At 41.7% G+C, this 13,657-nt stretch overlaps 1 protein-coding gene across 4 annotated transcripts in view; it reads left to right on the top strand.

The window, feature by feature from the left end:
* Nucleotides 1–1,102: 1,102 nt before the first annotated feature.
* The window catches only part of TNPO1 (transportin 1), a 47,635-nt gene continuing 35,080 nt past the window's right edge, over nucleotides 1,103–13,657 (top strand). For 2 of the 4 annotated variants that reach the window (XR_015913522.1, XR_015913523.1), the window contains exons 1-3: nucleotides 1,103–1,169; nucleotides 1,358–1,471; nucleotides 4,335–4,410. Coding sequence is in view for 2 of the 4 variants with exons in the window: in XM_088527189.1 (XP_088383315.1) it covers nucleotides 1,367–1,471; nucleotides 4,335–4,410 (181 nt within the window). In the remaining 2 variants the exon portion in view is untranslated. Of the gene's footprint in view, nucleotides 1,170–1,303; nucleotides 1,472–4,334; nucleotides 4,411–13,657 lie in introns of those variants that run through there. The other 2 variants (XM_088527189.1, XM_088527190.1) reach the window with 2 other exon arrangements.

Here is a 13,657-nt window from a genome sequence, read left to right on the forward strand (position 1 = left end):
GACTAACCCAGATCTTTTGCGTGACACAATTCTGTACTAGAGAGGAAATAATGGAAATTCCCACTCCATGAAAATCTCGCGTAGCCCTAGTGCCAGTGCTTCCCTGGTAAGTGGTAGCAAGGCCTTGCCTTCGCGCACGCAACCAGCAGGCATTTCACTGCTCTGGGCTCTGCACAGGTAGGATGCTTCTGCAGTTTCTCTTCCAGACACCCTGTGATAACTGTGGCTGATGCTTTAATGGGAGAGATTGAGAAAAATGACCCCACTTAAAAATATATATATACACATACATATATAGTTATGAATCCATTGATTCTCTTCCGATCCTTGCTACATACTTCTCTGCTGCTTAGGCTTTCCTGATTCATCAGGCCCTCTTTTTCACTGTCCTTGTTATCTGGATGTGGAGATAGAAATATACTTGTCTTCCTCGAGTCCCGCTACCCTGTGCCACTTCCTTTGCTGTTTGCTAGAGACGATATTAGGCTTACTAGATTTGGTGGTCCTCAGTAAGGCTGGGAGAGCTGACTTGATACTAAGCTTAGTAGCTTAGGCTGTAACTTAATGCATTTATCTGCTTGAAAGTGGCGGGGAGGTGAGACCAGGAGTCTTGCAGCAGATAGCACGATGTTGCCCATGCCCAATGCCTAGTGCAAGAGCTGGGACTGGGGTGCATGCCACGTGTGGCATTTGTACCCAGCACTGTGCCACGGGAGAGGGAGCAGCAAGCGGCTTCGTGTGAGACGAGTGGGATGCTCACAAGCGTCGTGACTAGAAATAAGAGCGAAGGATTTGCCATTTTTCACCTTCGTGCTTTAGAGCAGCTTCCGGCAGCGCGTGCTCTTTGTCTGCTATAACATACATATAGCTGTATCCATACTCGGCCGTGCCACAGCTCCCGCTAACTGCGAGCCGCAGGGCAGGGACGAGGCGCCACGTTCCCGGGCCGCCCGATCCCGGGCGGCCCGGGAACGTGACGCCTCGTCCCTGCCCCGGAGCCGAGGCCCCGCGGCGCTAGCGGGGTGTCCGTGTCCCCTGCAGGCTCCCGGCGCGGAGGGACGCACGAGGCGGACGGCGGGGGCGCGCCCGGCGCCACGACGAGGCGCGGCGGCTGCTGCCGGCGCCACAGCGCCAACTCGCCGTGACTCAGTCGGCTCGGCGGGGAGCAGGTCGGTGCGGCCGGGCGCGGGCGGTGCGCTCCTTTCCTCCCTCCCCTTCCTCCTCCTCCTCTTCCTTCTCCTCCTCCTCTCTGCCCTCCTCCTTCCCTCCCTCCCTCCCTGTCGGCGCGGCTCCCGCCTTCGCGCGGCCTGGGCCTGCCGCGCCGCTAACGGCGCTGCCGTCGCGCGCTGTTTCGCAGGGAGCCAAGATGGAGTACGAGTGGAAGCCCGACGAGCAGGGGCTCCAGCAGATCCTGCAGCTGCTCAAGGAATCCCAATCCCCGGACACCACCACGCAGAGGGCCGTGCAACAAGTATCCTTGGGCGAGGCCTGCGCCGCGCGGGCCGCGCCGAGCGTGGGGGCAGAGCGGGGCTGCCGCGGCCGCGCTTGGGCTCGGCCTCAGGCCGGGGCCTGGGCCGGCGCGGCCTCCGCGGGGCCGAGGCGGAGCGGCGCGGGGCGGCGGCAGCGCGGCGCTTGAACGGCTGCGGCCTGCGGGCCCCGGGCCGCCCTGAGCCGCCGGGGCGCGGGCACCTGTTGCGAGCGCGGCGCCAAGCGCGGGCCTCAGCTTTTTAAAGCGCTGGCGGTGCCGCTTTAGCGCGTTAGCCCGCGCTGGGCGGCCGCCAGTGCCGCCGCCCCGCCGGGGGGCCGCGCCGCGGGGCCCGCGCCGGGGAGGGGCGGGAGCCGGGGCCTCCGCTGCGGCAGGAGGGCGGCGGGGCCGCGCGGGAGCCGCCGCTGCGCCCGCGCTGCCCGGGCGCCGCTTCCTGCGCTGCCCCGGAAAGCGGCGGGCCCGGCCGGGCCCCGCGCGGCGTGAGCGCGCCGGCGGCTGCCGCGCCTGGGCCGTGGGAGCGCTGAAATGGCAGCCTGCGCCGAACAAAGGTGCGGCGAGGAGGCCTCCGAGCGCGGCTGCTGGAGGCGTGAGGTCTTGGGGGAAACAGATCTCTAACCTGCCTCCTCTAACCTCCTTCAGCTCTACCGTATTGCTGCTCTGAAACGTCTGGGCCTCCTTCCGAAATTGCACAAAATATGTCAGTTATCATCTAGATACCTTTTGTTCTTCTTCACTTTTAAGGCATTTGTTTGGAGGTCTTCAGGGAAGGCAACAGATTTTATTCGTGTAGATGAGCACAAATGTGGGGTTTTTTTTTCAGGTTAAGAATTAAGCTCAAAGTCAAATTTGCCAGACTTCTAGCTTTTCTAACAGATGCAGTCAAATTCAGGAAGATTTCTACTCTTATTTAAGAGGTGCAGTTGATTTTCCTGTCAATTGTTCTGCTCTTGCAGATGTGCTTTTGATTTTTAAGATGTTGCTCATTTGGAAAAATCCCATGTAGAGATTGCTGAATAAGCAAAGTATTCTGACTTCGCAGCGTGGACCCCGTGCTTAAGTAGGTGCTTCTGTTTAGTATTTCAAATACAGGTGTTTAGCAACAGTAGCTTTCATAGTAAATTATGTTTAAACTTCCCTTTCACATGCCCTAATAGTGTCTGGTTTATTTAAAAACAGCAATGTAAATGCACGATTGACATTATAAATGTTGTTTTGAAGGTGAGTAGAAACTAACTAAACAAAATAAATAAAATGCTTTGACTAGTATCTGAAGTGCATCTTAAATGGCACTGGTAACTCCCTGCTGTGCAGTGGTTTTCAAGTCAGTCCTCATGTAAAGTCATCTTATGTTGCCCTGTACAGGTCAGATAGGTTGCACACTTTTTACCATTTTAAATTTGTTTAGGAATGTGTTCCTAAAAAGGAAAAAAAAGTTTTATTGAATCTGTTTCTACAAAACTTTGTGATGGCTGTTTTGTTGCAGGATGCTATTTAGCAGCATGTCCAAGAAAAATGAGGACTGATGGCTTCAAATGTAAAAGATTTTTAATCCATGATTTTCTGAGAATGCAGTGACTCTTGTGCTTTTTCTTTGATGCATTTTTGCATTTTTGGCACATTCAAGTGCTTATAACTAAGATGGGGAGAGCAAGTTAGCCTGAGCTCTTTATTGACAAATTCTGTCTCTGTAAGCCTTTTTAGTATTAGATATTGAATCTTTCATTGGACATACCTTAGGGAAGGTAGGAAAGGTAAAATGGACGAAGAACCGGTAAAGAAAGACAGTATGATCCGTAACATGTCCTTTGGTTCCTAGAGTGATTATGTGTATGCTAATTAAGATCCTCTTTAATACTGCTCTTCCAGTTCTTTCTGCTGGCTTCTGTTGCTGCCTTCTATTTGAGCCACAGCAAGTTCATTGTTATGTCCATCTGACTGCTTTGGTGATTACATTGCTGAATTTTGGAAAAAAAAATGAAACTTGCTTCCCTACTTGGTGTTCCTAAAACAGCATTTTGACAACTGTATTCAGATATATATTGCCATGTTTCTAGGGGCTGTGTAGCACTGTATTAATTTCACTTGCCGCAGCTCTCCTTCTGTTTACGTTTGCTCTCCTGTATATGTTGCAGCAGAGGAGCTTGGGGGCTGTGATTAAATATGCTTCTACCTTTAAGTGGGGAGGATAGTGGGCTTTTCTGGTAGAGCTGCTATTTGATTCAAGGTCTGATACTCCAGAAAATGGGCAGGTGCACAGAAACATGATTTTGCTTTACATTTACATTTAAGAGACAGTGGGTAAGCATAAACCTTGTAATAAAAAGTAGCTGGCTGTTTACAGTTAAATTAACACCTAAAGCTGAGGCTGCAGCTAGTTAGCAGCATATAGTAGCACATGTCTGATACTAAGAAAGGGAAGAGCTTATCAGAATCTTAAGCACTTTTGTTTTGGCATCAAAATGCCTTTTGGGGGAGAAAGCTGTTTTGTTGTATGTCACGTTGGGTTCCTTAGGTTTGGCCTGAAATCCCAGACAAACAGTACGGAGAACTTGCTCCTTCCTCTCTTATATTTTGACGGCCTTAAAATATTTTTAACAGTCTGTTAATGTCTGTCTGTATGTATATGTATATATATATATTTAATATCAGCATAACTTAGTTTTAATACACAAGCAAAAAAATGTATGTGAACTGTTTAAAATATTTTTTAATCTGTATATTGTGAGCTTATAGTCACAGATATTTGAAACGACACTGTAAAAGTATTTAACTGCTTTTAATATTTGTTTTATCCAGAAAGCTCTCCGTATATGAAAATTCGATTTTCCTTAACATCTGTTTCCTCCAGAAACTAGAACAACTCAATCAATATCCAGATTTTAACAACTACCTGATTTTTGTTCTTACGAAGTTAAAGTCTGAAGGTAAGTTCTTGAGGTATTGAATTATTTTATTTATTTACTTATTTGTGATTCTAGGTACTTTTGACTTCAAGTTTTCTTAGTTTGAAAGAAATATGGAGTTGATTCCTACAGTCATTCTCCAGTCCTACAGTAGCCACAGAACCCTATTTAGTCTCTTGGACATCCTTCTTGTAAAAGATGCTGTTATCAATACTGTTATCAATACTTGTTTTTAATGTCTTGGAATAGTGTCCATTGTAAACATCTTGTGTAATCTTTCAGGAGATGTGGGAGCATCACAGAGTTGGGCTATAGTTAAGTAGTGGACTGTTTATTATTTTCAGTTTGTACTTCTGGTAGGTGATGGTGTAGGGTAACAAATAAGCTTCTAATTATGTATGTACACATTGTAAAACCTGCGGCTCAATCTAGTTATGATCATGATCTCACTAGTACTCTTAATGTGGTTTATCAGCCTGTTAAATAATTTACAAATCACAAGTAGGAGTAGTCTGAAGACACTGTCTGTCAAAATCTTCATTCTGAAGTCTTCATTTTACTAAAATGAAGGAGCTCCACTGTCACCTTTTGTCTTAAAGCAGACTATATTGCGTACTGTGCCTTTTACCAGTGGGTGAATTTGGACAGTTGCTTGGTAATGATTAGGGTTTATGAAAGGTTCTTACCTTGCACACCCTTTTCTCCCGAGTGTAGTACAGCTACTGATTTGTGAGGTCTTTGCTAGAAATTTGGTTTTGGATGTGTTTTAGCACCTCTTTTGACTTTTAATGCTTGTCAATACATTAGGTTGGTTTTGTTTGTTTCTTTTCCTTTGGTATCATGCTAGCACTGTTTTTTTTTTTTCTGCCTCCTAATGCTTCTCTGAGTTTTCAAATGTTTTATTTTTTCACTTTGAGTTAATTTGACTTACGTGTAGCTCTGTACCATTCAAAGCATCACTAACAGCATTTATCTTCTGTTTATCTTCTAGCGTTTTCTGTTTCTGTTAGCTTATTTGGGGAAGGAAGGAAGACAGAAAAGGAAGAAAGTATATTTTCATTTTGAAGGCTAGAGTATATCCCAGTGTTGCAGGGTATTCTACACAGAAAATCTCTGGATAATCTTTAAGGTCATGAAGACATAGGGACATATGTCAAGTTTGAGAGCAAGCCTTCAAAAGCGGAATCAGTCAAGATTTTTGAGCAAAATGCTAGCTTAGAACTAAACTATCCAGTACCTGCTTCCTAAATGTGCTCGCATGCTTTAATTGTTCACATGCTTTATACTTTTGACAGCAAAAAATAATACTTGGAGTAAGTCTGTAGTAGGATTTGCAGTTTGTACAAAGTATCTGGCGAGAAGGTTGCTCCACAACTTTTTCCCGAACATTTTTTTCTTTTTAAAAATGCCTGCTCGCTTGCTAATTTCACTTTCTCCATTCTGTTCTCTGCTTGATGTTCTAGGTATGTGTAAGAATTGTTTTCCAGATGGTCTGAGGTCATCCCATAGCTTTTAATTTTTTTCCCCCTCCCTGCTTCTTGATGGCTGTGTAAACCAATTTGGGATGAATTAAGGGTAAAAGAGAGTAATGCTTTTGAGCTGTTATGTCTGGGGAAAAAAAAGGTGGGGAATAGGAAATTAATTTGCGAAAGTAAGTATTTGGGATCAATCTGTACTAATATCTGTTACTGGTTCGTCAGGTAGGTCATTCGTGTTACTGCGGAGAAAGAGATGTTGCTTCAGGAAGCTCTTGTCCAGCATCAGGGGAATGGACAAGCGGTATGACTGTGCAAACAAGGCAGCTATCCTTACTTTTCCATCTTAGCAGAATATTGAAGGTTTCAAAGTTGAGAGCAGTTCTGATTCTTTTCCTGGTACTTGCAAAGATCTGAGTATACTGTTACGTTGCTTGCGCAGGGCTAATGAGGGACATCTGGGGGCTGTTGCTTGATCAATCATTCCTCATGAGTCCTGCCCAGGCAAGGTCAGGAGACCTTTGGAAGTGTCACTCACTATCTGCTGTGCTCTTGCATCCCCTTTTGAACCTGCAGGTAAAAAGCATGATGAACTCATTAGATACATAATCATCTTCAGTGCAACTTGGAAAGTATTCTTTCCTTCCTCCTCCTGAAGACGACTATGTTAGCAATCTTGCTAACACGAGCCTTGCTAACATGGCCTTGCCAGGGTTGTAGACTGGGAGGAAGAGCTAATGTGCAACTTGAAGCACCTACACCTAGAGCCAAGATGAGACTTCCATCAGTGTGAGTGTTGTTACGGTCACACTAGCCCAGCAGAGAAGCTGCAGAAGTAAGCTTGCAAGCTCTCTTTAAAAGACCTGAATGAAGGGAAATGAGAAGACAGCTTATTCAAAAGAAATTAAGCCATTTTGATAGCTAGTGCATGAGCAAGAGAGCTTGGTTTTATACCAGCTGAACCTAGCTTAGGTTCTGCTTTTGCAACTGCTGCTGAGATACTTGTGCTTAAAGATACACCTAGATAACAGCACCTTAATATGGAGATTAAGTTAAGTGTGGATCTTGTTAAACTGTCAAAGACTTGGGTCTTTCTGGAAGCATAGAGGTAGTAGCTTTACTACCTTTTCATTAGTGGAAATGTATGACCAAGTTTGCACTTAGAGCATGTGTGTACTGTAACTTCAGGTACTTCTGTGTGTTTTTACTATTGTGCATCTGTAAAGATGGCATTGCAAATATGGACAAACCTTGACATTATAAATATCTCGGAATATAGAAGTATGTTGATGACATGGCATGCAGTTTTGGAAGTCAGGCAGGAGACTGAAGGACTTAAATATGATATTATAGGTTGAAGTGTTGAAGTCCTCCTCGAGGGATGGTACTTGGCAACCTTCTTTCACAGGCAGAGATGAAGTCCAGATTAATTGGAAAATGTCTGAGTGAATGAAGTTTGGTTTTACTAATTTATTTGTAAATGAAAATATCATTCAGATGCTGTATTACTGTAGTTGCATGTTCTTGGATTGACAGGTGTAAAACCAGGCAGATCATGTGACTGCATTGGGTTCCAGTGCTGGGTGTTTTTTTTTTTTTTTTTTTTTTTTTTTGTTAGTTTGTGTCCTCTAATATCCTCTGAGCTGAACTCAGGATCCCATATATTATTTTTTGGTGTGTGTGTGTGTGTAACTGCTATTCCTCATATCTTTTCAATCAACATGTGGTTGACTGAAACAGAAGCAGTCCGGTCTTGTAAGGGAGTACTATCTTTGTTTCTGTTGCTTCTTTCTCCATATGCCTGAAGCAACCTTTTTTATTCCAAGTCATGCATCTAAATCCTCCTTTCCTTGTTCTATTTTCCATACTTAAGTGTGTTCCTTTGAAGGAAAAGATGAGAAAGTGTTGTGTTAATGTCAGGCATCTCTCTGTGCTTGGGCCAGTTCTAGCCTGTAACTAAGGGAGTTGGAGGCAGTCGTTCATCTGATGCCCGAGTTAGGTCAGAAGTAGAACTTGCATGTATCGTTATGACAGGTTTGTAGTGAATGTTCCTGAGATTTCTGTTTTTTTTTTTTTTTTTTCTCCTGTCCTTTGTAAAACAATTTTGTTAATTCCCTGTGATTTTTTTAATTTGTTTTAACCTGAAATTCTACCTTGCTTCATCTTGCACATTATCAAGAGCTTTGTGAATGGCAGGTGGACCAGGCTTACAATAAATGATGAAAGTTCATAGCTGTTCTCATTCACTAAGGATGCACTCTGAATTTTTAGTAATTCAGCTTGACAGGAACGTTGAGTGTGGTGACTGTCATAATTGTGCCGCAATGTTTTGTTTTGTGGGATGACATCAACACACTCTGAGATAATACTGCATATTTTCATCAGAAAAGATTACTGTGTTGCCTCCTGGTAACATTTCTCTAAGCAACTTTAAGGAGAAAGGAGAAACCAAATTGAGAATTTGTGATGTCTGTAGGCTACTCATATTATACTTTGCCTGTATCCATTTTTTGAATGAGGGTTTTCACACCTCTGAGAGCAGAAAAAGAAGCTGTACCTATATGGTTTCAGAATTAATGTGGCCTTCTCTTTGGCCTGATGCACTGATGCAGCCGTCGTATTGGTGTATGGTTGTATATGAAAAATTGCAAGAACAGAAGTGATACAGAATCATACCATTTGTTAGATAACGTATGAGATGTTTAGCACCTCTTTATCAGTAGCTGTGTTCTTCCCCCACTTTATAACAAGATATCTTCTAGCCATCTTCCCCCCCCCCAAAAAAAATGCCTATTTCCTCCCTCAGATGCATGTTTTATCTTGCAAAGGTGGAAGACTTTGTTTGTTTGCTTGTGGTTTTTGTAAAGCTCTGAGTTTGGTTCCTTTTCCCCTTTCCTTTAGAAGTGCTGCTGGGCTGTTGCTGTGCCCTGAGCAAATGGGAACGTACATCTGAGACCAGTGTATGATGGTCCTGTTAACTATGTCTGTTGCCCACATGGCCATCTACACGCTTTCAGCTACAGGAAGTCTTCGTGATTCTGATTTTTGGTTTACGTTTTAGTAATTGACTGTCTACCCGATTCTAATGTGGTAAGATTAGTCATAAGTATGGGTAGAATGTTGTTTTAGTAGATAGACCATATTCTATTGTTTAAAATAATCTCTGAGATTAACTTCTAGCCTAGAAGTGAATGAGCTGGGATTGAGGAGACTGCTTAAGTTTTTATTACAGCCTTTAAGGATGGTCTTTTCAGTTTATTTTGGAAATACTTTGGATTTCTGTGAATGAGTAGAAACCTTTCTGCAACTCTTGATCTTGTTCATGTGATGACTTAAATCATGCAGGGTGCTTTACTTTGACATGGAGTATTACTATGACTTTTTCTTCCTTGTGAGCTCCCTCTCGCTTCTCCAGTAAAAGTTAGCGCAGGTGGTGATTTATTTTCTGAGCGATAGTACCATTAATAAGTTATCTAGCTCTATAAGCAGAATTTGAAATGTATTTTATTAAATATTAGTAGGATTGAAAGTTGTGCGGTGGATTTGAATATATTCTTTTCTGATGAGCATGGGAATTCGAATTTGAACTGTTACCTGGACGATCATAAGCCTGTTGTGCTAGGGCCTTTTTCAGTGTGTTGGTGCTAAAAGATTCTTGAAGCTGAGCAAGGAAAAGGCCATCATGTGAGCTCAGGTGTTGATTACTCAGCTTCCAGTTTCTCAGAGTGTTTTTGATGAGCAGGCTTAGTTCAGAAAAGTGGTTCAGCAGCTCCTGCCTCCCCAAATGTACGGTTGTCCTGAACTATACCATTCTTAAATAGACTAAAATAACTGCCAATGAGTGAATCAGATTGATCTTAATTCTGAATTGTAATCCAATCAGACTAATCTGTCCTTACGTTTTGAAATGCTGCAAGACACAGGTAGTGTCCTACTTAAACAACAGCAAAATACTTTTTCTATTAAATTTAGATAAGTTAAGAGTTGTGAAAACAAACACAACTGAATTTCAATAATCAATGGATAAAGTAATTGAGATCCTTAAATACTTAGAGTGAAACCAAACTGAGATACTAATTTTATCTAAGACCATATAAAAGTTCCTAGTTTTTCTCTGTATGTTGCCTCATCTCTTCCTTTTCCTTCTGTTGTAGGGATTTGGGGGTATAAGGAAAATACTTCTTCTAAGTAGTTTTGTGACATACATGCCCTATGCAAGAATTGGCTTTTAAAATGCTAAAATAAAAAAAAATACATACTTTGAAACATTTTTTTAATTTTGAAACTCTGATGACTCTTAAAGAGAGTCTTGAAAGAAACTTTGAAGTTATCTAGTAGATGTGTGGTGTGATTCAGTGCTTCAGGAATGCTTTCCTGGAGCTCCTTATTCTCAGTGAGCATCCAGAATCGGAGAGTATGGCATCTCTGTTACAGAAGTATCTCTTCTGTATTCCTGAAGCGTACACAGAGAAAACATTGGAGAAGAACAGATGCAGTAAAAAGTTCCTTGACTATATTACATTCTTACTCACTTACTGCCCTCAGGTTTTGGTTCACATTAGTTTAGGTTCTTTGAAGGTGTTGTTTACTGTAAGCAAAGTAATTTTAGGGGACCTTAGAGTATTTGTTTTTCCTCAAAGAGCTTGTGAACCCAAAGAAGATAATTTTTCAGGCTTTTCCCAATCCTTATTATTATCAGACTCTAAGAAATCATTCTTAGTATCTGTGCTGCCTTGTGAGGTTTAGGTGTAGGGCCTGATTTGGCTCCACAATAAATACATTTGTTTTTTGGGGATGTGTTTGGTTTTGTTTTGTTTCTAATATAAGGTAAAATGTGGCTAGACATTTTTTGAAGCTTTTCCTTAGTATGTCTCTGAATGCGAGTGTAGTTTGGTGCTAGGATTGTGTGTATTTACTTTTAAAAAGTCCAGCTCAGTGATGTTTGTTGCATTTCTGTCAAATCTTGCTGTACTTGGAAAGCCAGTGTCAAACATCCCTGCGTGATATTCCCCTAGAGAAAGGAAAAGCATTGCTGGCATGATTTCTAGATAGATTCTTATCCGTTAAGTACTACTTGATATCAGTACAGCTGGAGGTGTTTGAGCCAGGCATTTGTTTCATTATGTGTTTTAATCCTCTTTTGCTTAGAATGTAAATTCTTGGATAGCTAAAAGAACTGAGCAACTTGGATTGAAAATAATGTTTATCCACCGACAGACCATGATAGAATGATTATGAGCATGCCTCATTTTTCCTTACTATTCTTGTGATGATGGCAGCTGGAAATGTTAAGATGTAGCTTTTTTAAAGGAAAACTTCTCTGTCTGCTGATTTCAGTTCCTATCTGTTAAATCTTTTTTTAGTAAGAAGCTATGATTCTGCATATAAATATAAAATGTGATTAAAATCGTGGCTAGTGTCACTTGTTCGTGAAAATTTCTGGTCCTTTACTGAGAAATTGACTGTCTCCTAAAGTAGATGAAATCAAAAAATAAGGATCCTGCCTGCCTGAGCAGTGTCATCTGAGAAGCAAAAGTTTATTTTCTTATATTCTAATACATAAGATATGCAGCTGGAAATACAATAGAGACACCTTCATGATTTTTTTCTAAAAGAAAGAGCCCCTACTTTTTTGTTTGTGTTCAGTGCTGGACTTTTAAGTATAGTACTTTAAGCTTAAACTTGTACAATCTCCTATCATGTCAGAAGTCTGAAAATGTTTCAAAACATTGAGTGTATCTTAATACGTGAATTACTTCAAAGGGCACTAGTAGTAGCTAGTATGAAATTAATCATTACTCAGATGGCTTGAGAAGAAAGTTTGACACAACAACCTAACTACGGAGATATCTAGAAGAAAGTAAAACAAGTAATGTTCTGTTGATGTGTTGCATATTTATTATAAACAGCTTCTGAATAAATAAAACAGATCTCTGCGGAGTATAGGAAGGCTATAAACTGCTCACCAGTAATTAGTTATGTAAGATTATGTGTTCTGGCTAATAATGAATAATGATCAATCCGTGTGCAAAAATTTGTACATCTCTACAAGCTTGCATGAGTACAAAGGATTTAAACAACTAATCCTCTGGTTTCGCTCCTGCTTTCAGCTTCTCTATCATATGCCCACAAACTGGTTGTCTCAGCTCTTTTCCTATCTTAATGCCATTTTATGTATCACCTCCTGATCCTGCAATTAAATCGCCTGGAATTCCACTATCAAGAGCAGAAGAATCCTTAATAAGACATCACAGTACAGTGTAATGATGCAGTGATTCCACACTATGTAATTAATATGTCCCATACTATATAATTAACCCTGGATATTGTTGCAGTTTGGGAGCATCTGAAAGGTAATGTCATCTCGCCCTGATCTGTACTTGTGTTTGTGTGTTTCTTTTTCTTTTTTCTTTTTTTTTTCTCTTTTTTCCAAGTACCTTTGTCCTAATCAAGTGCATAGGGAGATTAAATGACAAGCTTCCCAGTTAATGTGTTTGAAGAAGTGTTTTTGTCAGATAAATACAAATTTGGTCACTAGCTGAGTATACCAAAGGTGAATGCTATGACAGTATGTCTTTTGAAATAGCTATTGAAATGTGGGTGAACCTTGTTACCAGATTGAGTGGTTCAGGATGCTGCATCAGACTGGAGTTTGAATTTCAAGAAATCCAAAATGCAGATGCCCAACAAAGCTGAAACTGTGTGGAATGCTATGGATTGGAAGTTTTGGCTTCTCTTCTTGCTGTATATATAGTATACTTACAGCTTAACAAAAAGCTGCTTGCTATCCTTCATGTATAGGTTGTGCTGTGAAGCCAGGTTACTTTCGGATTTCTATCTGATGCCCTTCCTTGCCACTAAGTCTGCTTCCCCTATATGCCAAGGCCTTCATTTGTCCTTATGAAGCACAGCCTGAGACTTCACTTGCCATAAGCAGATTTGACATGTACATGTGTTTTACTGCATAATTAGTTCATCAAGTCAAGGCCCTTTCTCGCTTTAATTTACGAAGCCTATACTCGGTATATTTCCTTTTTCTGAGACTGGCCAAAAAATACAAGTTTTAATCTTTTTGTGCACTATTACCAGATTTTTCAATTAGCAGTGTTAGATTTCCAGTTGCAGCCTGGCAAGTAGAGCAGAGTTTGGACTGTAGTGGAATTGCTTTTCCTAAATAACCATGCTTCAGTGTGCACTAAGAAAATAGTGCGCTTACCTGTTTTTACTCTCATACTCCTTTATACTTTTTAGAAGTTTAACTTTCTCTGGTACTTGGCTATAGAAGTGCTCTTACGAGGCACGAAGTAAGTGAATGATCCTTTGCTACTCAGGATACCGGTGAAAATCGGACTATCCACAAAACTTTAATGTATGACTGCTACTGAACTCGATCCTTTTTCAAGTCATTTGAAATCCATCTTCATTCTGCCTGTTCAATTTCTGTGCAAGACATCCATCAGTCCCCTTTCCTTGTGAAGGGAGAGGAATGAGGGGAAACTTGGCGTTTAACATCTTGGAACACTTGCAACACAGTTACCTTTGGCCAGGTAAATATTTTTCCTTGGAGATATGGATGTGGAAATATGTATTATTGAATATATATTGCTTCAAGAACTAGTGTGTGCCACTCCTGAGGAAGTGGATAAGCCCACCAAGAATAGCACAGACCAGTCCAGTGCTGCTGTACTAAGCTGTGACAAGAGAGGGTTGCTTGAGCTGAGCTGAATGCAGCCATTACTGGCACTTAAGACTCTCTCATGATATTTTTGCACTGGAATATCTTTGGAGAGCAG

The sequence above is a fragment of the Tinamus guttatus genome, unplaced genomic scaffold, assembly GCF_059628265.1.
Source record: "Tinamus guttatus ecotype Peru unplaced genomic scaffold, ASM5962826v1 Tinamus_guttatus_pri_ptg000262l, whole genome shotgun sequence".
Lineage (NCBI taxonomy): Eukaryota > Metazoa > Chordata > Aves > Tinamiformes > Tinamidae > Tinamus > Tinamus guttatus.